The sequence below is a fragment of the Notechis scutatus genome, chromosome 1, assembly GCF_049901735.1.
Source record: "Notechis scutatus isolate UNSWTSFEM ecotype Mainland chromosome 1, rNotScu1.2, whole genome shotgun sequence".
NCBI classification, from domain to species: Eukaryota; Metazoa; Chordata; class Lepidosauria; order Squamata; family Elapidae; genus Notechis; species Notechis scutatus.
The window spans coordinates 61,704,153-61,729,945 of record NC_142009.1 but is presented as its reverse complement, the minus strand read 5'-3'; the positions used below and the strand labels follow the sequence as shown (position 1 = coordinate 61,729,945).

General features: G+C 35.8%; 1 protein-coding gene across 4 annotated transcripts in view; it reads right to left on the bottom strand.

The window, feature by feature from the left end:
* Window positions 1–627: 627 nt before the first annotated feature.
* BTBD9 (BTB domain containing 9) overlaps window positions 628–25,793 on the bottom strand; it is a 148,391-nt gene continuing 123,225 nt past the window's right edge. For 2 of the 4 annotated variants that reach the window (XM_026681372.2, XM_087965554.1), the window contains exons 10-11: window positions 14,875–14,953; window positions 628–2,374 (exon numbers count right to left, since the gene is read on the bottom strand). In XM_026681372.2, coding sequence (XP_026537157.1) covers window positions 2,207–2,374; window positions 14,875–14,953 — 247 coding nt within the window. In that variant the 3' untranslated portion in view covers window positions 628–2,206. Of the gene's footprint in view, window positions 2,375–14,300; window positions 14,362–14,874; window positions 14,954–25,793 lie in introns of all 4 variants that reach the window. The other 2 variants (XM_087965545.1, XM_087965536.1) reach the window with 2 other exon arrangements.

Here is a 25,793-nt window from a genome sequence, read left to right as displayed (position 1 = left end):
TTAACTATATATGATATTTATCTACATGCATTAGCAGGATAAGCATTATTCCTTCCAATAGAAGAGATTATTTGTAGTTCAGGGTTGAATTGTGGAGTAATTGGTGCTCTCTGAACTTGGTTGATTACAGACATTTAATTATGCAAGTAGATGACATTAAAACAGTGGCCCCCAATTTTTTGGGCACCAGGAAATGGTTCCATGGAGGTTTTTCTGCAGAGTGGAGGGGGGCATGGTTTTGTATGCTCCTGCATCCTACAGATGGGCCTTGCTTGATTACATGGCCCGGTTTCTGGCATGCTGCGGCCTGGCACAGGTCCATGGACCGAAGATTGGGGATCCATGCATTAAAGGATTCAAACTGATGATGTTACCTAGTTGGGTAAGGAAATGTTTGCAAGCAAACAACAAGCTTAGTAGAGAGTACCAAAAACGCCATTACTATTTCATTTTGTTTTTGAACAGATACATAACTGCCCATTTGCAAATACACCAAAAGGTTTCATTCTCCAGCCTGTATGGATGTCAATCATTGCTGGGCTGTTCACTCATTAACTAAACATATGTTGGTATTGTATTTCATACTGCAATTCTTTTGCCAGATTGGTTATATAATAGCAGATGAAAAACTTCTTATTAGTTTATTGATCTGCAATCATAATTGTAATCTAATTCTCAGTTTTATTATAAACAGTTTTCAGCAGAATGCAAGTACTTACATTTTACTATTGCAAAGTTATTTATAGATCACCATATTCAAAACAATGTGCACCAAATTATTTCACACGAATTAAAAAATAATTAACAATAATATTTTCCAGAATCACGAACTTCATTACAAATGCATTTCATTTCCTAACAGTATGAATTAATGGCATTGATATTCATGTGCAAATGTATAGGGTTTTTTTTAACTCCCCCCCGCCCCAGTTAGAAAAGAAAGAGGCAGAAAAAATAGAGAATGCTACATGTGAACATTTTTAGAATAATCAAACCAACAATCTGATTAAAGTACAAAGGATAGCTACTGCTTGAATGCAAATTACTCAAATGCAAATAAAACCCAACCATAAAATTCAATCTATGCATACGACAATTCTATCAAAAGAGTCTCAGAAGGATTTCTTTTAAAATCATATTGGAATATTATTGTGCTTTTTTAAAACAGATATTTCAGTAAAATATTCATTAGATCTAGCGGATCTGAGTGCAAAATGTGGAATGACCACTGGATGGCAGAAAACAAATGCAAATAACAACTCATTAATGCCATCTAGCGATGTCAACTTTTAGCAGCCCAGACCAGGTAGCCCAAATATAAATTGCTATCAATGTATTCCCACGCATGAAGCTTAGCTTCAATATTTGTAAAAAAATGTTTTTCAAGAAAAGAAATGTTTGGAAATATCTATCAATCCCTACTGCTGGAATTAAAGCACTTTAATATTTTTTAACAGGATCAATACAGCTCTCTTCTTGGGTACAAGGTAATCAGGGATAAAAAGTGACAATTTTATAAATCATGTCAAATAGTTAAAAATTCCAATATTGTATCCCTGGATTGAATTATTTAATGCACAATCTCTTTAAGGGTTTTTCTCTGTCAAAGAGAGTAATGGAGTAAGATTATTAGATGCCCAACTATCAGATAGATGTATCTCTTCAAGTGGAGTTACCACATATGCCATGCTGTATAAATATATACACAGTATGAAAATGGTTTATAATTTACAAAGGATATGGATTAAGAATAAGTTAAATAAAAAGTGGTTTCCATAGGGTTTTTTTTAATAAACATCTCAAAAAAGATTAATTTTTAATACTCCTTTTACAAGCACATGTAATAATATTTTGATATGGTACACACAACCTATTTATATAACAAAATGGTGTGGTTTTGCTTCTTTCTGCTTTATCTGATTTGGCTTGGTTTAAAGAGGTAGGGTACAACTAGGAAACTTGATGAGAAAGACTATTTTCTCCCCCCATACTTCTGATTTTAATCAATGAAAAGTGCAATGTGTTGGCCCAGTTTTGTCTCCAGGCAGCCTTATAAATCGAAGCACCTCTAGCTGCTTGATGCTCTGATCCCCTTGAAAAGTTCATTCAGAAAATGAAGAGGTGCTTGCAGGTTAAAAGTGAAAAATGTTTTTGTGACACTGAGATTTTAAATGTTCTTCTCCATTCTCATAGAAAGCTGCTGCAATTATGGATATGAAACAGATCCTGGGAGAGAATGCACAGAACTGGTGCTTGAAGCTTGAGGCGAGCAGGTTGCCAGGTGCTGTCCACCTGGGCCAGCTTCTTCTTCATTAGTCTCTTCCTTCTGTAGAGTATTTTGGGATGGGCATTCAAAATGTACACAATGAAATACCTGAAAGAACAAAAGAGAAACTTAAATTACTAGGTTGACTCAGCCTTCCATCCTTCCGAGATGGGTAAATTGAGGACCCAAATTGTTGTGGGCAATATGCTGACTCTGTAAATTGTTTAGAGAGGGCTGTAAAGCGGTATATAAGTCTAAGTGCGATTGCTATAATTCACAAAAGCCGAAGTGTTTTATTAAAGGTGGTCCTTGTTTAATGACCATGCATTTAGCGACTGTTCAAATAACTGTGCCGAACAAGTGGAAGTTATAACTTATTCTCTAAGTTCTGGCTGTGCAGCATTTTTGTGTTCACATGATTACAATCTGGGCATTCAGTGCTGGCTCACAATTACAACATCACAGCAATCTGTGCTCATGAGATCACAATTTCTGATGTTTTGTCATGGCAATGTCCTTTGCTATAATGATACCAAGAAAACATACAAAGTTGACTGAATTTCACAATTTACTCACTTGATCATAAACAACTGGTACTTATTTTTTTCCATCAGATTTTTTCTGATGCATCTACTTATAATACATTTCTGATTGCTGATGCATTTGCATTGTCTTTAATTTTCATTGCCCTAATAAAATTATAGATTTGTAAGTTTTAAATTGTTTTAATTTGCTGTATTTTTTGCTGTCTCAATTATTTATTTAATTTTGACAGAAAAATTAAATAATTGTGACAAACATAAATTGCACTTTAATTCATAGTCCAAACTGAATTTCTAAGTATGAATAAATATTGGGATGAAAAACCATAATTCTTATATTTGATAGTTGTCATTTTATAGCCTATTTATAAAGCTGGCAACAACTCTGGGAAAACACAACATGGTATCAATGTTTTCTCTAATAAAGACTTATATATGACAGGTATGAATGTAACGTGCTATAATAAAAGAATCCAAAACTGCAAAATTATTTGTTCCTCAGTGCGGAAGACTCCAACCATGTACAGTTACAGTGTCAATTGTTGAATTCAAACAGATTTATGAAGCAGAGAATGATAATTTAGTGATTCCTAATATTCTCAGTAAGGTATCTTTGTTACTGCTGTCTTTAAATGTGGAAAAGGTTCTCTGAAAGAATAATTGTTCAAAAGAGTAAAACGTATTATATGAATAAGTATATTTTTTTTAAAGTGAACTCTTTTAAAGGTTTAATTTGCAGTTGATATAATCACCACCAGCGTATGGTGATAATTGACACATAATTGTATTCCATGATATAATAATCTTTATTCCCATCTGTAGAGTAAAGTAGCAATTTCTACACTATGCCACTGAGAGCAGTATCTGCTCTGGTCAAAAGTAGTAGAATTTTGAATGAAAACAAAAACAAAATTTGAATTATTAGAATCAAGTGCAAATATGCTTTAATAAGCAACATCAAACGTATGCAACTCCCCCCCTTCAACTTAGAACACTGTATGGAAAGACATTTAACCAACTTTAATTATTTGAAATAGCATGATAGAAACCTGCCCCTTTTTACCTTTGTGCCTACTCTGAAATAAAACGGGTGGCATTTTGCACATCTGAGCTCTGTGAATTCAGTAGTTGGTTGGGGCTTCAGATTTACTGTTTCAGCTTGATCTCATCTGTAAGACTTTAAGGCTTTAAATAGATATGTGAAGCACACCTATTGCTTTTAGTTCTCTGAAAAATGAGAATTCCAGTAATTCTCTGATCATGTCACTTGAACAAAAGCTTTGAAAATTATCTCTCAGACTCCTTGTTGGCAAAGATATATCTTGTAAGAGATAATTTGTCAAAGACTTAAAATATAGTTTTGATTGCTATTTGTTCTATATATATATTGGAAAGGACAACTGGATAATATGTGCCACTAGAGTGAGATTATAAAGGCTTAAAGAACCTTAGTGCCACTAGTGATATTAATCAAACTTGAAATTTGGTTAATACCACTTGAATATGAATTATAAAAAGTGGTTAAAATAATTCTAGTTGAGTAAAATTGCCACTCAAGGGGGGAAATATGTAATACACTTTTATGATTAACAGTTATAACAATTCTGTCTGTTTGGACACTTGCTTTAAATTGATGAGGAAGATGCTGAATAATTTAGAAAAGGTTTTTTTTTTTCCTTTTAAACCAACACAGAAACAGATTAGCAAATAATATCCTATATCTTAACATCTTTCTGCTTATGATTTAAAATACAAGTAAATCTCTTGTAAGGCACCAGAAGGAATCATTCAAATGACCCTACTTTGTAATCTTCTTCTGTAAATTGTTTTTTTAAACATTCCTGTCTGATCGAATAATTAATGCTAATTAATTTTACAGAAGAACATTGGAAATGAATAAATATTATCCAAGCAGTTAAAAAAACAATAAATACCTTGACCATACCTGCCACTTTATTTCTATCTGTGGATTGTAGAAATATGATCTCCAGCCTTCGTTTAATAGTAATTAAATTAAACCTTTAGACATGATGTTTGGTTGTTCAAAAAGATGTGGAGGCTCAGTAATTGAAGATACGTCTTTAAAGTCCAATAGCAATGGGCTGTTCCATTACTCAGGAATGTGTTTCATCATATATCTAACTTGGGGTTGTTTACATTTGATATTGTTTTGGCGTGGAGAGCTGCCTGAATATGTTATTCTCCTTATTCCATCTCTGCCTGGATCCTCATGTTCATTAGAGAAACAGCACAAGGAAAAACGTTCCTATTACAGGATGCTCTTGTAACTAAATTTTAACTGGGGAGGGGATGCATATTGTTACTGATTATGTAAATGCTGATATCTTCTTACTGATAAAGTAATATAAACATAAAAGAAAAGAAAAAGGAAAAATTCCTACTGTCAAATCCTCAGAGATTTTTCGTTCATTTATTTATTATTTTGTTCAGCTGTTACATTGCCATGTACTTCCAGAGTTCTATCTGTATTTACATTACAGTGCTTCCTTCAATTACCTGAGTGATTTCTCATTTCCAAATGTGGGGATCTGTTGCTTTGAAGACACTTTACAAAACACAATTTTCATTTTTTTTAACAACAGCTGCTGCCATTTTTCCATTTATCACAACCTGGGAACTGAATTTCAGTAAATTGATCAATTATCTCAAACAGAGTGCTCTTCACAGGAAAAGTTGCACAATCAATAGTTAAATTCGAAGGTCTAAAAGCTGCTTCAGCACAATTTTAGTAGTTAATATATTAGCAATTCCTTTCCAAAATGATCCTGCCCTAGGCAGGTAATAATAACTTCTCACATAACTAAATGTAATAAAATTATCACAACAAAATATATTCTAATAAACACAAAGACAACACTAATCACATAAAATAATCAGTTGAAGATATCTATTTCAAACCGATACACTGAAAACCAGCACCCCCAGGAAACAATTTTCTCAGAGGAAATATCAACCCATAAGCTGTATATCTGGTATCAGCAAGCATATTGGAAAATAACACCCATATTAATGCTGAACTAGGTTTATTATCTGTAGTCTTCCAGGAATTTTAGCCCTGAAGTATTTATGGCTTGAAAGGTCACATTCAGTGCCATTTACTTCTCTAATCAATTTAAAAGCCATCTTATTTACTCCTGCAACTTTAAGTAACAAAAAAGTAGTTCTTCAGTTACAGATAGCAATTGAGACCGTGACTGCCATCAATAGGCAATGTGGCCCAAAAGCATGTTGTGATATGATCACATTACTTAGCAACAGCAGTCCAGGCAGTTCTAGTTGTTGCAGTGACCCCAAACATCATGGGATGACAAGTGGGAAGTGGAGGGACTCCCTGATAAGCAGCAACAGGGGAAAATTAGGCTGAATGCAAGTTGGGGCTGAGGGCTGTTGTGCTGCAGTGCAAACACTGCAAGCTTCAGAAGGCTGGAGAAGGAAGGTATGCTGGGCATGCAAGCAGAGGAATAGCACTAGCAATATCACTTAGATTTATATACCACTTTGTAGTGCTTTATAGTCATCTCTAAGTGGTTTACAGAGCTAACATATTACCCCCAACAATCTGGGGCCTCATTTTACTGACCTCGGAAGAATGGAAGGCTGAGTCAACTTTGAGCAGTTAGGATTGAACTGCTGGCAGACGGCAGAATTAGTCTGCAGTACTGCATTCTGGCCACTGTGCCACCAGTAGGCTCTAAGAAGGCCCAAACAGGAAGGCACTGATGAGTGCATATGTGTGTTAGCATAGGGAGCCCCAGGACAGGATGGTACCGCTGGCTGTGTACAAATGCGCAAGTGCACAGAGGCAAAGAAGGGAGGACATGGAGGCACAGGAAGGAGGGTCTTGGAGGGTATGACTGAGCAAAAGGGGAAAGTGGGCACTGGTGGGTGGGTGTGTATGTGCGGGTGCAGGGAGGCCACAGAAGGAGGACACTTATGGTTCATGGTTGTGTGTGCAAGTACTGGGAGGCCCAGGAATGAGGATATTGATAGGCATGAGCGAGCAAAGGCGGGAATAAGGACATGGTGCCTTGCATATGAGCAAGTAAAGGAGAAAGGAAGGCAAAGTTGAACGTTCACAGAGTTTGTAACCTGTTTGGTAACTTGGTAACTTGAGCTTCTAACTATCTGCAAACAGGAGATAAACGGAGGGAAAGTTACAAGAGCGGTAACAGCCCAGGTTCAAGTGCCAGAGAATTGCATCAAGTGGTCCAAATGTCAACCCAAGATCAGAATCAGAGCAAGGAGGAAGAGCACAAGAACACAATTTCAAAGTTAGAGAGTTGTTGCCAATGGAGGCAAGAGCTTGGAGGCTATTCTTGATCAGGAGCACTGCTGCCCTCTCATGTCAAGGAGAAACATTTTTAAATCTTCCATTTTACTTATATTATTCAGTCTCGTGCCAATTTCAAAGGTATCCTTAAGCGACAGCAAGGAAAGATATTTAGTTGACAGCAACATATTCCAAACCTCAGACAATAGGAGCACATTCTTAATCTAGTTCATCAGTCAAGGTCTATCATCCAAGATAATAAAACTGTTTCAGTCCCATAACTCAGCCTAATGCTAGAATGAAGGGGATATCTATTTCATCCAAAAACTCTGGAGTTGAAAATCACTTATGAATTATGGGACCTGAAATTTTAAAAACTGGAAAGGTCACAGATCATGTACATCTGTGATATAGTTCTCAACAATTACAAGACTCAGCAGATACTAATCATAAAATAAACAGAGGATATCAGCTTTAGAGTAAATCTTATCTAAGAATCTTCTTTGGGCCAAACAACATATATAGGAAAGTAAATCTGGCACTAATATAAAAAACATGTCTCCTGAGTTCTAAGTCAGCAAAGTTCTAAATTTTTATAAGAAATCTTGCAGGAATAACCAGAAAAAAAAAAAAGCCTAAGTATGAAAAGAACATGATGATTGCAGCACTAAGTGAATTTGAGGAATGTTAATGAGACAATAATCTTTTACAAGGGAAAAGCTGTAGAAAATTGGGACTAACATTGTAAGATCAAAGTAATGAAAGATACAAAATAAATAAGACTGAAACCCAACAGGCCTTTTCAAACACGTGAACATCTTCTTGGTATATGATGGAGATTGTACAATGCGTATGCTTTTTCTCCCCAGAGATTAACAGAGAAACAATTCTGTTAACTAAACAAAGATATACTGCAGGTAACAGTAGCTGCCCAAGGTCATCTAGGCTTAGAAACTAAACAGGGTTGGAAAACAGCCAAGAAATTCCAGACCTGTAGGCTATGATGGGAAATTGAAAAGTATCTTAAGGGAAAGCAGTTGCAAACCTCCTTTTATTCTTGCCAAGAAAACTGGATTACTTTGTCCAGACAGTCATCAACAGACAAACTCAGCTTGAGGGCATCTTCATTTTTAGTCTACATTGTTTCAAACAAGAATCCAAAATGAAAAATAAACATGACATACTATTATCAAGTGTGACAGCAGGTTACATGAGAAAGATAAAGAACAGCTGGAAAGTTTCTGCATTTCCCAAGCAATTAAAAAATAATAATTATGCTACAACAATATGTATTTAAGGCAAGTTTAGTATAGTGGTTGAGTCATCAGGCTAGAAACCAAGACCATGAATTGTGTTCTAGTTTTGTCTTAGGCACAAAGCCAACTGGATCGTTGCCTCTTTTTTCAGCTCTAGGAAACAGGCAATGCCAAACCATTTCTGACAAGCCTTGCCAAGAAACTGCAGGGTCTTGTTCAGGTAATTGCCAGGAGTCAAAAACTGACTCAAAGGCACACTTCCCCATAAGGTATTTAAGTATCTAAGTTGGAAGAATTGGATTGTATACAATATTATACCACCAGTCAACTTATGCTACTGCCACTGAGTTTGCAGCAAAAGTTGACATATATGTCCCAAAGGAGATCAAGAAATCAAATCATTAATAGCCTAACAAAATCTCAGAGTTGCCTTATATAAAACTGAAAATGCCACTGAAATAGGAAGGAATGTTCAAGAAACACCAACTTTTTGGGGGGAAGTGGGGAAGCAGAAAGAAAGCAACATCAAAGAATCTCACAATAATTACAATTTTTGTTAGTCTTTGAAGCTTCTTATTAAAAGCAACATACCAGGTGGTAAGCAGAGTAGACAGTAAACAGGCAATAAAAATATGAAGAAACAGAAATTTGTTAATAGCTAACAACTACCACTACTTCACTGAAACTATAAAGTCAATTCATATATACAAAAAGTCTATGGAGATTCTCAGTCATCCGGGTCATAGTTGACCCAAAGGTGCTTTTTCAAGAGGCAACTGGACTTTCTTGTTTTTCTTTGAAGTCATTTTGCTTCTAAGAAGCTTCTTCAGCTCTAACTGGATGGTGGAGAATGGAATAATTTATTCTCCTTGCAGACAGCTGGTTATTTGCATTCTTTTAGAGAGTTGTTGAGGTTACCTCCAGCCGCCAAGGACCAGCTGTCTGTAAGGAGTATAAATTCTTCCATTCCCCACCATCTAGTCAGGGCTGAAGAAGCTTCTTGGATGAGAAGTGAAATATCTTCAAAGAAAAACAAGAAAATCCAGTTGCCTATTGAAAAAGCACCTTTGGGATATACCAAGAAGCTTATGTATGATAAGTCCAATTGCACAGAGAATACAAAGGTCAAGTAAAGCAGTGATCCCCAACCTTTTTTACGCTGCGGCCCGGTATCCCCAACCTTTTTTATGGCGTGGCCCGGTACCGACATCAGCTGGGCGCCGCCATCTTGTTTTGATGAAAAAGTGCTTCCGGTGAGCTCACCGAAGCACTTTTTCATCAAAACAAGATGGCGGGCGCCTAGCTGCTTCGTGAGCTTTTCCGGGTAGAAATGGCTTTCTACCCGGAAAAGCTCATCGAGCGCATCCGCTTATCTTGTTTTGATGAAAAGTGCTTCCGGTGAGCTTTCTACCCGAAAAGCTCACCAGAAGCACTTTTTCATCAAAACAAGATGGCGGTGCCCAGCAAGCCAGCGGCCCGGTAGGACTTGTTCCACGTACCGGTACCGGTCCGTGGACCGGTGGTTGGGGACCCCTGAAGTAAAGGACCAAAGAAACGGGCTTCCAACTGGTTTTTTTAGAAAAGTTTTGTGATTTTAGAATTACCTGATAAAGGTTTTTCAAGGGATTCAGTGACCATCTTTATACTTGAGTGGTATTTTTCAAATAAGAATAGCACAGAATTGATACTGTATCAATTAAATTTAAAGAGGGCTGTAAAGCACTGTAAAATGGTATATAAGTCTAAGTGCTATTGCTATATTCCTGAAATATTAAAATGATATGCATATTAGTTCTATATATTCTTATTCTTCAGACACGTAAGCATATAGTTTTATTTCAGTTTTGTTTTTCTACCTAAATCATACTGAGGTCTATAAAATTTTTGATGTCTGCAGTTATACAAGTGAAAATAAGAGAGCAAAAAATATGGCATTCCTCAATTATTTTTCAGTATAATTCACATCTTGCCTAGATAGAAACAACTGAAAATCTATGTACTCTTATTTTAGTCAAAAGGATGCAATCATTATAAAAATATGCAAAAATATACAAAAGCATACAGGTTCCAGTAGCACAATGAATAAACACTTCTAAGATCAAAGCATCTTCTAATACCAAACACAATAAAAAAATGAATAGAAGACAGGGAATGTCCTACAGGCATACACTTTCCCCCCAAAAGCCTACGATTTCATCTGGAGAAACATCTGTATCTGTGTCTTTATCTGTAGTTAAGTTGTCTTCCGAAAATAAATATGTAGCTTGAAACCAAAGATAGGGGAGAATATTTATAGCTCAGGGATGAACTGTTGTTTTCAAAATATATTGTCAAACATTCCGCAGGGCATATATCTCTTCGGAATCTTAAATGTTTATATTCATTTCTAACTTTCTATTGTGCAAAGAATAACTTTCTTTTTAGTAAAACACAATTCTGTTTTAGATTAAAACAGACAAAATCATGTGCAAGATTATAAAGTTAATTTAGCATGATAGGGCATCCACACAATCAACTCACTACTACAAGAGGCTTCTAAAATAATTGCTTAAAAGATTTATCTGAAACATCAGCAAGTACAGACAATACTGCTACCCTACAAAAAGATCTTGACTATGTATCAGAATGGTCAAACAAATGGCAACTTCAAATCTCAACAAATAAATGCTCTGTCTTACATATTGGCAAAAAAAATCAGAAAATAAAATACAAGCTGAATAGTCAAGAACTTGTTGATGACCCAAGCTCTGTAAAGGACCTTGGAATACTCACCTCTAATGATCTAAGTGCTAGAGCCCACTGCAACTACATAGCCAAAAAGGCATTAAGAGTTGTTAACCTAATCCTACGTAGCTTTTTCTCTGGTAATATCACACTACTAACCAGAGCATACAAAACATTTGCTAGACCAATACTCGAATACAGTTCATCAGTCTGGAACCCACATTACGTATCTGATATTAGCACAATTGAGAAAGTCCAGAAATATTTCACAAGAAGAGTTCTCCACTCCTCTACTCGTTGTAGAATACCTTATGCCACCAGACTTGAAATTCTAGAACTAGAAAACCTTGAATTACGCCGTCTTCGGTCTGACTTAAGCATGGTATATAAAATCATACACTGCAATGTCCTACCTGTCAGTGAATACTTCAGCTTCAACCATAACAACACAAGAGCACACAATAGATACAAACTCAAAGTAAACCGCACCAAACTTGATTGCAGGAAATACGACTTCAGCAATAGAGGGGTCAATGTCTGGAATACTCTACCCGACTCTGTAGTTTCTTTCCCAAACCCCAAAAACTTTAACCTTAGTGAGGTACTATTGACCTCACCCCTTTCCTAAGAGGTCTGTAGGGGGCGTGCATAAGCGCACCAACGTGCCTACCGTCCCTGTCCTATTGTTTCTCTTATTCTTTTATTTTTCTTATATGTACCCATTTCATGTATTCACAACTATGTATACACTTATACTTATTATCTTGTAAACAATTGGCAAATCAAATAAATAAATAAATAAATAAAAGTAAGAAGGAATCGAGTTATCCATTTCAGGTAGATGAGTTTCCTTTGAATCTTCTTTTATATAATATTTTCTTATCAAATATTTACCTTCTGATTTATCTTTTGTACTGACTTTTATTTTTATATCCATTTCTTATCAAACATATATCTGCATATTCCCCAAAAGCCAGCCTATGATGGTTTAGGACATCAGCCCCCACCTTTCCAGCTTAGCATCCCAGCCCGGTCTGGAGGGGGGCATGTGAGTGGTAGGCGCATGTACACACGCCCTCTGTTCATGTGAACGAAGCTCCATGTTTCAGCAGAGGGTGCTTACACTTGCACATGAGGGTGTTTGCACTCCATTCGTGCGAGCAGACGACACTTGAGCGGAGGGTGCTGGTGCTCGTGAGCAAAGCTCCATTCATGCAAATGGTGCTTCACACGTGAGTGGGAACATCCTCTGCTCTCATTAATAGAGCTTTGTGTGTGCACGCTTGCCCATCTCTCCTGCATCCAGGTTTCAAACAGGCCACAGCCTGGGGGTTTGGGACCCCTGGTTTAGGATTCAACAGTATGTAAACTACTAAAGCTCTCTTTCCTGTAGCTTTTACCTGAGCGAAATGGTGCACCATAGGGCAATTTTTTTTCATCCAAGGTACCTCAAAGAAGCTAATTTATAGAATGCATCCAAAATTTGGGTTCCTCTAGGTATGGTACAGTCAACTCATTATAAAAAACTAAATCTAGCATGTATCATACTTGGGTGTCTGTGTATGTATGTACACATGTTGACAAGACTACTGAACTCATGATGGTCATGAGATTGAGAACCAATTTTGTCTAATGGTTAAGTCACCAGGCTACAAACTAGGAGATGTGAGTTCTAATCCCACTTTAGGCATGAAACCACTCACTGACTGGGTGACCTTGGGCCAATCACTCTCTCTCAGTACAGCCTACCTCACAGATGGTTTGTTGTGGAGAAAATAGGAAGACGAAAGAGTATTATGCATGTTCACCAATCAATGTGAGATAAAAATTAATTAATTAAAATGGCCACAAAATCCTGATACAATTCTACAGACTGGTTTTGGCATGGATGTTGAAATTGCCAAGCAATGGCAGCGTGGAGGAATCTCAGCCCCAAATCTGATATCAACTCCTCTTATTGTTGGGTAGGGACAGCAAGAGATCTAGACAATGCAAAATTGTTACATTGAACAATTTGTGCCTTTGTCTTTGGAATAAAATGTTATCTCCTTCCACTTATGTGCATACATTTTCTAATAATAGCCTCAAGTAATTTTACAGATCTTACTTTTAATTCTATTTTATTATTATTGATTTAACTTTTCCCCCTTCTACTAATGTTTAAATAAATCAATACCTAAGTGTTTTTAAATTCATCCCTTTTAGATTATTTCTGTTCTTAATAATTTTACTAAGTATTCTACTGTTGTAATGATAAGGCAGTCGAGTTGTTTGATCATGAACAACTGAATCATGATGATCTTTATTGGAGTCTAGTCTTGCATTTATACACATTTTTAGTTATCCTCCATCACTGGTTAACTTTGGTTACTGCTTAACTTTCGTTACTGTTTTGCACAGTAATCCATACAATTAATTATCTCTAGTTAAAGTCTAACATATGTTTACTTCCTCTCTCTAATCCTCCTTTAGATTTGTGACTTTGTTTACCTGAGTTGTATTTGCTTGGAAACATTCTTTATCTGAGGTTTGCCATCCGAGATTAGAACATTCCTGCAATTACAACTCTACATTCTACTTTGTTATATTAAAAATGGGCATGAAGGAGGAGGGAAAGTTCCAGGTTTACTTACTGTTCTGAACTACATTCCCCTCTAAACCAATCTATGAAAAGTCAGTACCTGGACCATCCTCTTCAGCACTTCTGCTCCACAACTCCTTTTCACGGCATCCCATCTTTTCTGCCATTCTGTTCACTTGCCCAATATTTCTTCTTTCTTTCAGAGGTTGGAAACTGCTTGAAGTCATCACACACATTTGTTCGGTGTTCAGAACTTCCTAGTTCTGATATCTTCTTTTGCTCCACTTCGTTCTTTCTTTCAGCATCTTCAACCATTCTGCTTGCTTGGTAGACAATATTCCCTAGCATACAAAGAAAGCAGCCCCCCTCCCCCACGCTAATCTGCCTGCCAAATCTGCCCCCTTTTAAGCCCTGCACAAAGGGGACATAAATATCACCCACAAAGGTTCTAGTGCACCTAGAATATTTCCAGATATCCTGGTATGCTTGTGGTAGCAGGCAAAAGAAAAACAAAATCAAACTTTCAAACTTTGAAGAATCCCCGAAATAATTTCAGCCATTGCAGCTCCTCTGTCTGCAAATACTTGATATGCCACAAAATCTCTGATCTGCTGTGGGTAACCCAATTGCAGTTACTCACATTCAGATTCTTTCATCTTTCTGACTTGATCCTCGGAGGATGAATGGAATCCTTGACAACACTTAGAATAAAGAGAGTAGGTTGCTTCCTATTAAATTAGCTTATCATTAGCTAGATGATCAATTCACTATAACTTTAATAGTAAATTATTTCTCTTGGAGATTTTCTATACACAGTTTGCAAATATTATTGTTCAAATTAAATTACATAGGTGATGCATCAATTTTGCAATACGGCATGACAATGCTAACTCTCAGAGACCACATAGACAAATTTTATCCATGACAATCCATCTCTAACCCAGTGCTTCTTGGCTTTTTAAGCTTTTTTCAGCAACTTTAAGTAGTGTAATGTATATATTGAATGATTGTGTATATATCCCAACACTTGCAGGAAACATTTTCAATCCCCAATACATTCTGTATCTTTTCACTAAAAGAAGTATTTTTCTTCTTCACTGAATTTTTAAACAGAAAGAAGTTAATACTAGTACAATCTTTTGAGTAAGGATAATTGGTGGCATGTTTTATATATCAGTGTTTAACATGCCACAGAATTTAATCTATTATATTACCTCATTAGCTGTGTTGTGAGTGCCAACAATTCTGATAAAAGATGCTGGTTGTCTATCAAAAGTTACAAATTGCCAGGATCTGCACAAGAAAGAAAAGGGATACAGAAAATTAAAACAACTGCACACTTGTTTTTTTTAAATCAGAAAAGCAAATCATCTCAAGGCAGAAGTATAGAACACAAAATTCAAAAGAGCAATGCACCTTTAGTCAGGTAAGTGTATATTAGTGTACTGTATTTTTGGAAAATAGAATATGAGAACAATGTAAAAGAAATACTGAAACATTTAAGCAAAACTAAATCACTTCAAGCATATGGCATTGGTCTTCTTCTAATGTCAGGTTTCACAAGTGGAAGCAGTTGAAATGCTGGCAGTTGCCACATTCTGTTGGTGCTAGTTTCACTTTTAAACAAAATGAAGGAATAACTGAATGAAAGAAGAGCAAGAATTTCTATGGTTCTAATAACTGCTCAGAAGAGGTAGGAAGTAGAAATTTTCTTATCCCACATAAAAGTGCCTTTTCTTGTAACTGCTATAAATGGAAGAATTCAATTTCTTTAACTTATTCTGGAGATAAATTTGGATCAATAATAAAAAGAAGCTATGTTAAAAAGCACCTGGCTTTTGAAAACCTAAGGTTTCAAACAGATAATTATGGCAAAAAGGTGGGGTTATGTTATTCCTGTGGGCCTCAAACCTTGGACTTTCTAGATTTCTCCTCTTCTACTATTTTAGAAAAGAACTGTGTTTTTTCTTAGCTTAAATTACAATTCTGTGTGTTCTCTACACCAAACTACAACTGGGTTTGTGCATCACATTAAATCGAAACCAACTGTGTTTACTGTTTAGCATAAGTTATGATTTTTATTAACAAAAAGGATGTAATTGCTCATACTGAAGGAATCAGCAATGTGAAACTTGAAGTACCTCAAGGACCTAACATAATGATTTTTAAATTGTTGCAGTCTGACACGATACTATTTTCTTTTATGGTGCTGGAAAAGGCTCATGCCTTTATGCAAGTATAATTTTTGGCACCTCTTTCTTCTCTCAAGAAGGAAAGAGCAAGAAGATTTGAATATTTCCTTATAAACAGTAGACATCATTACATTGGATTAATACATAATCAGATTATCTTTTTTCCTGAAGTCAATTTGAAGATAAAATTACAAACTTTATGCATAATAGAGCTTAATATAAGTAAAGAAATGATAACAAGATAGCTAAAGCAATTTGATGAACTTTTGAAGGAGATTATCATTTGGATAGCATTGCATTCAAAAGATACATACTACTAAAAAGCAAAATGAAAAAGAAAGGAAAGGAAAACACTGAAAGAATTGCAACACTGTTGGTTCCATTTATAACCAAGATTTGAGCTGGAATATTGTACAGTATAGCAAAAAGCTGTAAGAAAGAGCTGATCTGATCTTTTTATGACATTTTTGTATACTTATTCTTTTAATTCCATTGGGCTTTGGAACTATAATGAAGCAGAAAATAATTCCACTTTTATAAATTCAAGACATCAACCTCACCAGAAAGAAAAGTAATATTTTAATAAGCACACACACAAAAATTGCTTTCCTCTATGCAAAATCACATGAATACAGTCCAGCAACAGTTGTACCTTTCTAATGCCATCTACATTAGTTCTAACATAATTTTGATAGTGTTGGTTTATTAAGGCAAAACTTTAGCAGACTTGGTAGAAAAGCATCTAGCTGGATATAAAAGGCTTAGGCACATTAGATGCTGTCATACACAGAGCAAACATGTAAATTAGTTATGTCACACTGATTTCAATACATCTACTCTAATTGATGACTAAATTAATTTCAATTTCCTGAATATGCCACATTTTTTTCTGGTGCCTTTAAGTCAGTATTGATTCCTGGTGACTGCCTGGTCTACTACTTGCAGTTTTCTTGGGAAGCTTTTCAGAAATGGTTTGCCATTACTTGCATCCTAGAGGTGAGAGAAAATGACTGACCCAAGATCACTCACCTGGCTAAGATGGGTCTAGAATTCATAATCTCTCAGTTTCTAGCCTGATGCCCAGATGTGTTACCAAACTCATTTGCATTATCATTTTTTAAAAAAATTGGTGTTTGTTTTATCTTGGGATAGGAAAGTACAAAATCAGTTATAGCTAGAGCCCAATTTAAAAAACCAGTGTTTTGATATGCTACAAAACTACTTCTCTATAGTTGAAATCTGTGCTGATTACAAAAAAAAGGGAGTGGGGGAACTTAGGTAGACATTCGTAAAAGAACAGAGTTATGCCCTTTACAAGCCTATGATATCATTTTAAAGATTAAAGAGAAAATGAAGTCTCTTAAGAAATCCTGGAACTTCTAGTATGTTATTTACTTAATACAGAATGCAGCAGAACAGAATCAATTTGCATAAGAAAACTGCATGTACAAACATTGGCATTATGCCCATCTAATTGGATACCACAAGAATTGCTGCTCCTAAAATGCCAAAGTGCAAAGATGTACATCTGATAAAAAGCACTCAGAAGGGCACAGAAGCTTATCCAAATTCTAACTGAGCCTTTTCTATCTCTGATAAATAGTAGGAGCCATATACATTCTACCTAAGAAAGCTGTGTGGGGCATAATTAATTTAGGACAAAAGACAATTTTCAGTCCAACAATTCCTGAAGATTAGCTCTTAACTATATGCTATCAACTTTATATAATCTAGATATTTACAAATTTAACAGGGATTATAATTTTGCTTATTTTTGTGTCAATCAGTTAAATCTGAGCAAGTTTTTTTTATTATTTCCAATATATCATTTTAAATGCATTTTTCTAGGGAAGTACTGACATACAAATTAGCAAAATTAGAAATGATTATGCAGTAAGAAGGAAAATGTATTCATCCACAGACTATTTAAAATAAACTATTTAAAATAAACCTGAAGAGATACAATTCTGTCTTCCAAGGTGGCGTGTAAAAATATTCAAGGGAGCACCTGAACTACTAAATATAAATGAGAAATTTCTAATTCCTGGTGTTATGAATTAGAGTCTTTCCAGTGTCTATGTAAAAAAAACCAAAAGTGAATTTAGGACATAGAAGATATTAATATCTACATGCTAGAAACACAGAATGAGAAGATGTATTAAATGCATGCTCACTGTGTCCATGAAACCGTTACATATACAAACTGAATGGTAAGATTGAACTGAATTTTGTTTACAAATAGACAGAGACCATTATGCAGCTTTTATGCAATATAAAACTCAACATCCCTTTGTGTCAATAATTCTCTGTGCTACTTTGCTCCAGGAACAGCCATTAACAAGTAAAGAACTAGTTTAGTAGGTTTAGCAAAACAGCAATGGATGATAGACTATTTTTCTACCACACATGATAGCGAGAAAATAGAAATGAAGATGTTATCCAAAAGATCAAAAATACACTGCTCAAAAAAAAATAAAGGGAACACAAAAATAAGACATCCTAGATCTGAATGAATGAAATATTCTTATTAAATACTTTGTTCATTACATAGTTGAATGTGCTGACAACAAAATCACACAAAAATTATTAATGGAAATCAAATTTAGCAACCCATGGAGGTCTGGATTTGGAGTTACACTCAAAATTAAAGTGGAAAAAAACACTACAGGCTGATCCAACTTTGATGTAATGTCCTTAAAACAAGTCAAAATGAGGCTCAGTAGTGTGTGTGGCCTCCACATGCCTGTATGACCTCCCTACAGCGCTTGGGCATGCTTCTGATGAGGTGGCGGATGGCCTCCTGAGGGATCTCCTCCCACACCTGGACTAAAGCATCCCCCAACTCCTGGACAGTCTGTGGTGCAATGTGGCATTGGTGGATGGAGCGAGACATGATGTCCCAGATGTGCTCAATTGGATTCAGGTCTGGGGAACGGGCGGGCCAGTCCATAGCATCAATGCCTTCGTCTTGCAGGAACTGCTGACACACTCCAGCCACATGAGGTCTAGCATTGTCGTGCATTAGGAGGAACCCAGGGCCAACCGCACCAGCATATGGTCTCACAAGGGGTCTGAGGATCTCATCTCTGTACCTAATGGCAGTCAGGCTACCTCTGGCGAGCACATGGAGGGCTGTGTGGCCCCCTAAAGAAATGCCACCCCACACCATTACTGCCCCTCTGCCAAACTGGTCACGTTGGAGGATGTTGCAGGCAGCAGAATGTTCTCCACGGTGTCTCCAGACCCTGTCACGTCTGTCACATGTGCTCAGTGTGAACCTGCTTTCATCTGTGAAGAGCACAGGGTGCCAGTGGCGAATTTGCCAATCTTGGTGTTCTCTGGCAAATGCCAAACGTCCTGCACAGTGTTGGGCTGTAAGCACAACCCCCACTTGTGGACGTGGGCCCTCATATCACCCTCATGGAGTCTGCTTCTGGCTGTTTGAGCAGCCACATGCACATTTGTGGCCTGCTGGAGGTCATTTTGCAGGGCTCTGGCAGTGCTCCTCCTGTACCTCCTTGCACAAAGGCAGAGGTAGTGGTCCTGATGCTGGGTTGTTGCCCTCCTATGGTCTCCTCCATGTCTCCTGATGTACTGTACTGTCTCCTGGTAGCACCTCCATGCTCTGGACACTACGCTGACACACAGGAAACCTTCTTGCCACAGCTCGCATTGATGTGCCATCCTGGATGAGCTGCACTACCTGAGCCACTTGTGTGGGTTGTAGACTCCGTCTCATGCTACCACTAGAGTGAAAGCACCACCAGCATTCAAAAGTGATCAAACCATCAGCCAGAAAGCATAGGAACTGAGAAGTGGTCTGTGGTCACCACCTGCAGAACCACTCCTTTATTGGGGATGTCTTGCTAACTGCCTATGCTTTCCACCTGTTGTCTATTCAATTTGCACAACAGCATGTGAAATTGATTGTCAATCAGTGTTGCCACCTAAGTGGACACACTTCACAGAAGTGTGATTGACTTGGAGTTACATTGTGTTGCTTAAGTGTTCCCCCTTTTTTTATTTAAGTTTTTATTGGTTTTTAAAAACAAACATAAACAAACAAAACATAAAAACATCAAGCCATCTTCCATATGTATACATACAGTGTGCCAGTTAGTTTACAAATTGTTTTGTGCTTCCATTTCGTAGTCTTCAATTACAATTACATTGCATATAATCTCGTATTTTCAATCAAAAATTAAATACCTTAGTATCATTATTAATCAATCATTTGACTATACTTTTATTCATTCATGTTTTACAAGATAATCATAATTTACTTCATTTTATAACAGTTCATATTATCATCCCAAGTCTATCCTAAAATCATTTTGTAGATATAATAAGAAAGAAATACATCTTTATATATTTATTATTTTCTAATAGTCTACATATTTCATTACTGTATTATATTGTCTAACCATTGATAGAATAGATCCCAGATTTTATAAAATTGTTTATCCTCTTGTTCTCTGATTTCAAATGTCAATCTACTCATTTCAGCACATTCCAATATTTTCTTAATGATTTCCTCCTGTGATGGTGTTTTCTCATTTTTCCAGTTTTTGGCAAATACAATCCTAGCCGCTGTTAATACATTTACAATCAGGTATTTCAAGTCTTTACTATATATTTCAGGTAAAATTCCCAATAAAAATATCTCTGGTTTCAAGTCTATATGTTTTTTGTCATTTTTTCCAACCATGTGTGGATTTTAGTCCAGTATTTTTTAGCATCTGCACAAGTCCACCACATATGGTAATATGAGCCAGGTGTCTGATGACATTTCCAACATTTTTCGGATTTATTCTTGAACATTCTTGCTATTCTTGTCGGGGAAAATGCCACCTGTAAAACATCTTATACAAATTTTCTTTATATGCTGTTGACATTGTCATTTTATAATTTTGAGACCACAATTTTTGCCATTTCTCTAAAGTGTTCCCTTTATTTTTTTGAGAAATGTATATATCTGCTGGGATTTGTGAACCTCCAAAACATATACTTATAAAAATCAAAAGTTTATAATTAGGGAAATCAATACTTTCATTTGAGGCTTACACTTTGCCAACAAGACCAGCAATCAAGAGCCTATGCTGATATGAGGGTCCTCAACCTGAAAGGCAACACTGCATGATGAACAACCAGCACAAGTTTCCCAGTGCCACAGCTTCATCTTTTAAAATAAATTAGCCTTGTTGGAGCCCTAGGGTATGTTCTTTAATACTCCATATTTCACCTCAGCCATCCCTCCCAACTCTCTTGTTCTGCATGAGTCCCCCAAGGAGAGCTACAATTGTTGATTAGCATTCCAAAGTCATGCTTGCATCCTGTGAGCCCGTCATATTTAATTACATTTTAACTAGATTCGTCTTCAATAATAGCCTGAACATAATTTAGATAATTATCCCCTGCGTTCTCTTTCTCAGAATCTGTCTGTCTCAGAGCTCCTTGAAATGAATATTGCTTTCTCTGCTCAAACACATAAACAGACTCTTGGGCCAAGTACTTTCATCTCTCAAACAGCAACAGCTGTCACTAAGAAATTCCGTGGCTCTGTGCATCCAATCAATTCAAAGTGTAATCTTCATGCTTTCTGCTGTTTTGTTTGGGAGGCAGAAAAGAATACAATTATCAAGGATAAAAGTTGCCTATAAAAGTTTTTTTGTTCCTTAAAACTTTAAATGTTTTTGGCATTTAAATACTCGACATCAGCTAGTAAAGTGATTAAAGTATTGGTCCTGGATTAGAAAGAAGAAGAGTCAAATCCTCACAGGAAAATAGGACTCATTGGATGACCAGGAGGCAGCTATTTTCTCTCAAATTTCTTATAAAATTGATATTTGGGAGATTTTGAACTCCTGGATAAAATGTCAGAATATAAATGAAATTAATTATTCACATTTCTGCTTAATTTACCCTGAAGTTTCTCTTCAGATAAACCAAGATTAAAGGGATACAACAATCAGCCATTAATCTGTAATAATAATTACAACTTAAAAGGTTGCTACTGAAATCGCCTTTTTTATATTGATATTGTCTTCATATTAACCAAATAAATCATAAACAGGAAAGCAGAAAGAAAATTCTACTATAAAAATCCTGTATCAATCTACGGTACTTCAACTTCTTGATTCTTAATAATGCAACAATGACTTCTATTGAGAAGCTGTGTTGCACAATGTGGAACACATGTTTTTCATGTGTAAGATCTTATATTCAATCTTTAGGTAAAAATTCTTTAAGTAAACACTGCTGAAAAAATACCTGTTGATAAACTTTGGAAGGTAAGAGATGGGTCAATGATGGAAACATATGTTGAGACTAATAGTATTTAACATAGCAATGTTTTTTAAATTTGCAAAAATTACAAGAACATATACAGGAGTCAGCATGTGACCTAGAAAAGATGAGATCTCTGTCTCCCTTATTAGCCAAGAATTTATGCCGATTTGCAGAATAGGTGACTCCAAATATTTGGAAAGCAAACTCATCCCTTACAATTTATCAATTTAGAATATCGATCTTTGTTATAATTCTGTCAAGAATAATGTAACAGTAAGGCATCAAAGAAATTGATACAAAGAGAACTAAGTCTGCTTCATACAATGTCGCCAAAAGTTAGAGTAAGTGAAAGATGAGCAGAAGACCCCTGTACTACTTTTGGTCACAGTGATTCTCCCCTAATTATAGCTTCCATTCAACATTCCAAAATTGGTCTTTTGTTTGCACAACTAGATGTTATCCTTTGTCTTCTCTATTGCATGGATACCAAGTCTACCCTTAAAAATGCTTTAATTAGTAGAGCAGGTTTGGTAGGGCATGAGATGTGTTGAATGGAGGTGGCATAAGATGAGGTTGAGTGGGAGCAAAATGTGATCTTCTGGCAAAATACTCAAAGAGAAAACAATATTGTTCCAGGTTTTTTTTAAAGAACAATCTGTCTCTATGTTGCTGACATAAATTAATGGAATTCAAAATGTGAAGAATTTAAAACTTAATAGGATTTATATTGTTAGTCCTGAATTTTCTTTTTTAAAGTACCATTTTGATTTTTAATTAGAAGCTAAGTTGAACTATGGAAAATGAAACTCCAAAATGCTAAACTATTGGTGAAACCTAAGCATTTTGTGTTGTGCCAGATTTATATCAGCAAAGTTCTTATAACTTTTTGTTATTATACTAGTTTATCACGCCTCATTTAATGAAGGAATAAACTGTTACTCTTTGCCATATTCAAGACTTCAGATAATTATAGAATAGATACTCAGTAGGCATAATGAACATACTGTGTTTGACCAGCCAAGGTACATATTCTAGGCTTTTTTATGTTTGGTAATTGGGTCAAATTAACCTTCTATATATTTAAGTTCTCAAATTATTCACACAACTATTCATGAATACCACAGCTTACAATCATGGAGAGGAGGGGATAAATAGCTTGCCTTTGAAATACATGAGGTAATATGCATCACCACAGGGGAAAGCCTTTAAGATCATGAAATATATAATTTAAACTTATCTGCAATAATTCTAATGAAAAATTATTTAACCATTTAAGCTTTGAAATTGCAAACTGCAATATAATAGTGCACATTGAATCCACATATACAGTAGATTATTCAATGAAATCGGACAAAATCAATGTAAGTTCGTATCTTAATTCAAAGATTAAAAACAGTAAATAAGTTATCGAAAGATCATAAAATGTTATGAAAAAAGTAACATAATTTACACAGCTATCTTGGACCAAAGTTTCCAGTTTTAAAAGAAAAAAATGATTAGCTTTGAAATAGCTCAAAAAGTTTAACATGTCATATATTATAATATTCCAAAATCCATTATTTTTCTATCTGGGCCAATGAAACAATATTTAGCAAAACATTGCAAATATTGAAATAATATTTTGCATCTCCAATCTAATTTATTTTAATGCATTTATATTTAAGGTGTTGTCTGTTTCAACTAGTCAAACACCACAAGAATTTTATTTACTTAAAATGAAACCCATAAAAAATTTCTGAGGTATCTGTCCACCTGTTTACTGTACAACTGTGAAGTACTGTTTAGTGAGATGTTAACATTGTTATGTCTGTACAAAATTAATCTGCTAGGGCTTTATATTCTTACTTTTATATGTTTCAGATCTTCAGCCCAGAAAACTACTCCAATATAACAGATTTATACAGCATGAAAGAAAGAAAGAAAGAAAGAAGAAAGAAAGAAGAGAGAGAGAGAGAGAGAGAGAGAGAGAGAGAGAGAGAGAGAGAGAGAGAGAGAAGAGAAAGAGAGAAAGAGAGAGAGAAAGAAGAGAAAGAAAAGAAAGAAAGAAAAGAAAAGAAAGAAAAGAAAAGAAAAGAAAAGAAAAGAAAAGAAAAGAAAAGAAAGAAAGCCCCAACAGTTCTCTGCCCCAAAGACTTACAATCAGAAAATGAGAAAAAGAAGTTGGTAAACAAACAGCTATAATTTATTTTTAATTGTGAATTGCAAGAGATAACAAAATTTTCATGAATAAAGGATGACTTTGGGAATAAGTCCAATGTTGTGATACTCGATCTGCAAAATAATGTTTCTTTCAAATTCCCACTGCTAAATAAAAACAATCATCCTTTTGGTCAAAGAGTGGGCAATGTATGGTTCCCCATGTGCTTTTGCTGGGAAGGGCTGATGGGAATCGGAATTCAGCAACATAGGGAGTGGCAGATGCTGTCAACTCTGCTTTGGGCTCATAAAGATAACTCTGGTTTCTTCATCCTTAGGTGGCAAGGAAAACATGAGCCCATGTTGGGCTATCACCCAAGGCCCTATTTACTCAGTCAAATTTTACAGTTTGACTTTTTTTCAATATTCACTCTGAGTGAGGTGTTATCATGATTTTATAGACAGGAAATATCCTTACAGATTGCTCATATAATTCAGACTCTACTCATGAAATATCTACCTACCATGTATGAGAATGACAATCAATGAGGGGATTTTAGACAACATTTTATGCTCAGTGATTTACAATAGAAATAAATCAGAATGAACAATGTATATTTATTGCAACAGAAAATCTATCAAAAAGAATTAATAAAATCTGGATTGAACTTCTAGCATTTTTCTATAAAGTTCTTATCATGCTTGAAAATACAGAAATAATGTTAAAATATGAAACAGAACAAAATGTGTAAAAAGTAAATCAAAATCCAACTACTGAGTTTTTCCTCTATCCACTGAAGACTTCTGATACCTGAAAAGGATCAAGACATAGATTTCAGCAATTCCCTCAGCTTTGTAGCCCCCACAATTGCCAATATTTTAATAAGCTTCTGTCTTGTGGTACCTGGCGGCAGTGAGGATCTGGATGGGGGACGACAGAGTTTGACTGAAACCTAGTAAGACTGAGTGGCTTGGGTGCCTGGAGCTCCAGGTTCCAGAACTTTGACATTGATTAGTTATTCAAGCCCTGGTCATCTCATAGTTGGACTATTGTAACACGTTCTACATGAGACTACCCTTGAAGAGTATCCAGCAGCTTCAGCTAGTTCAGAAGGCAGCCATGCGGGCAATTCTTGGGGCCCCTAGGGTAGCCGTGTAACATCTCTGTTCCACAAGCTATACTGGTTGCAAGTTTCCTTTTTGGTCTAGTTCAAGGTGTTGGTTATCACCTTTAAAGACTTTCATGGCACAGGTCCAGGTTATCTGAGGCAATTTCTTACCCAGTTATTATTTTTATTTGCACTTTTCCTTACTACCCATAGCTTCTCGTATAACTCAATAAGTAAAACTAAATATTATTAATTTATAGTATGTTCAGTTAAAAAAATACAAACTCCAATAATTATCAGAAATGATCTATTTTAAAAAAATGAAGCAAGTCAAGCTCAACAATAGGTTATTTTCTGGCCCATTCAAGAAATCATCTTCTAACATCAAGCCCAGGCAACAAGCCAGTC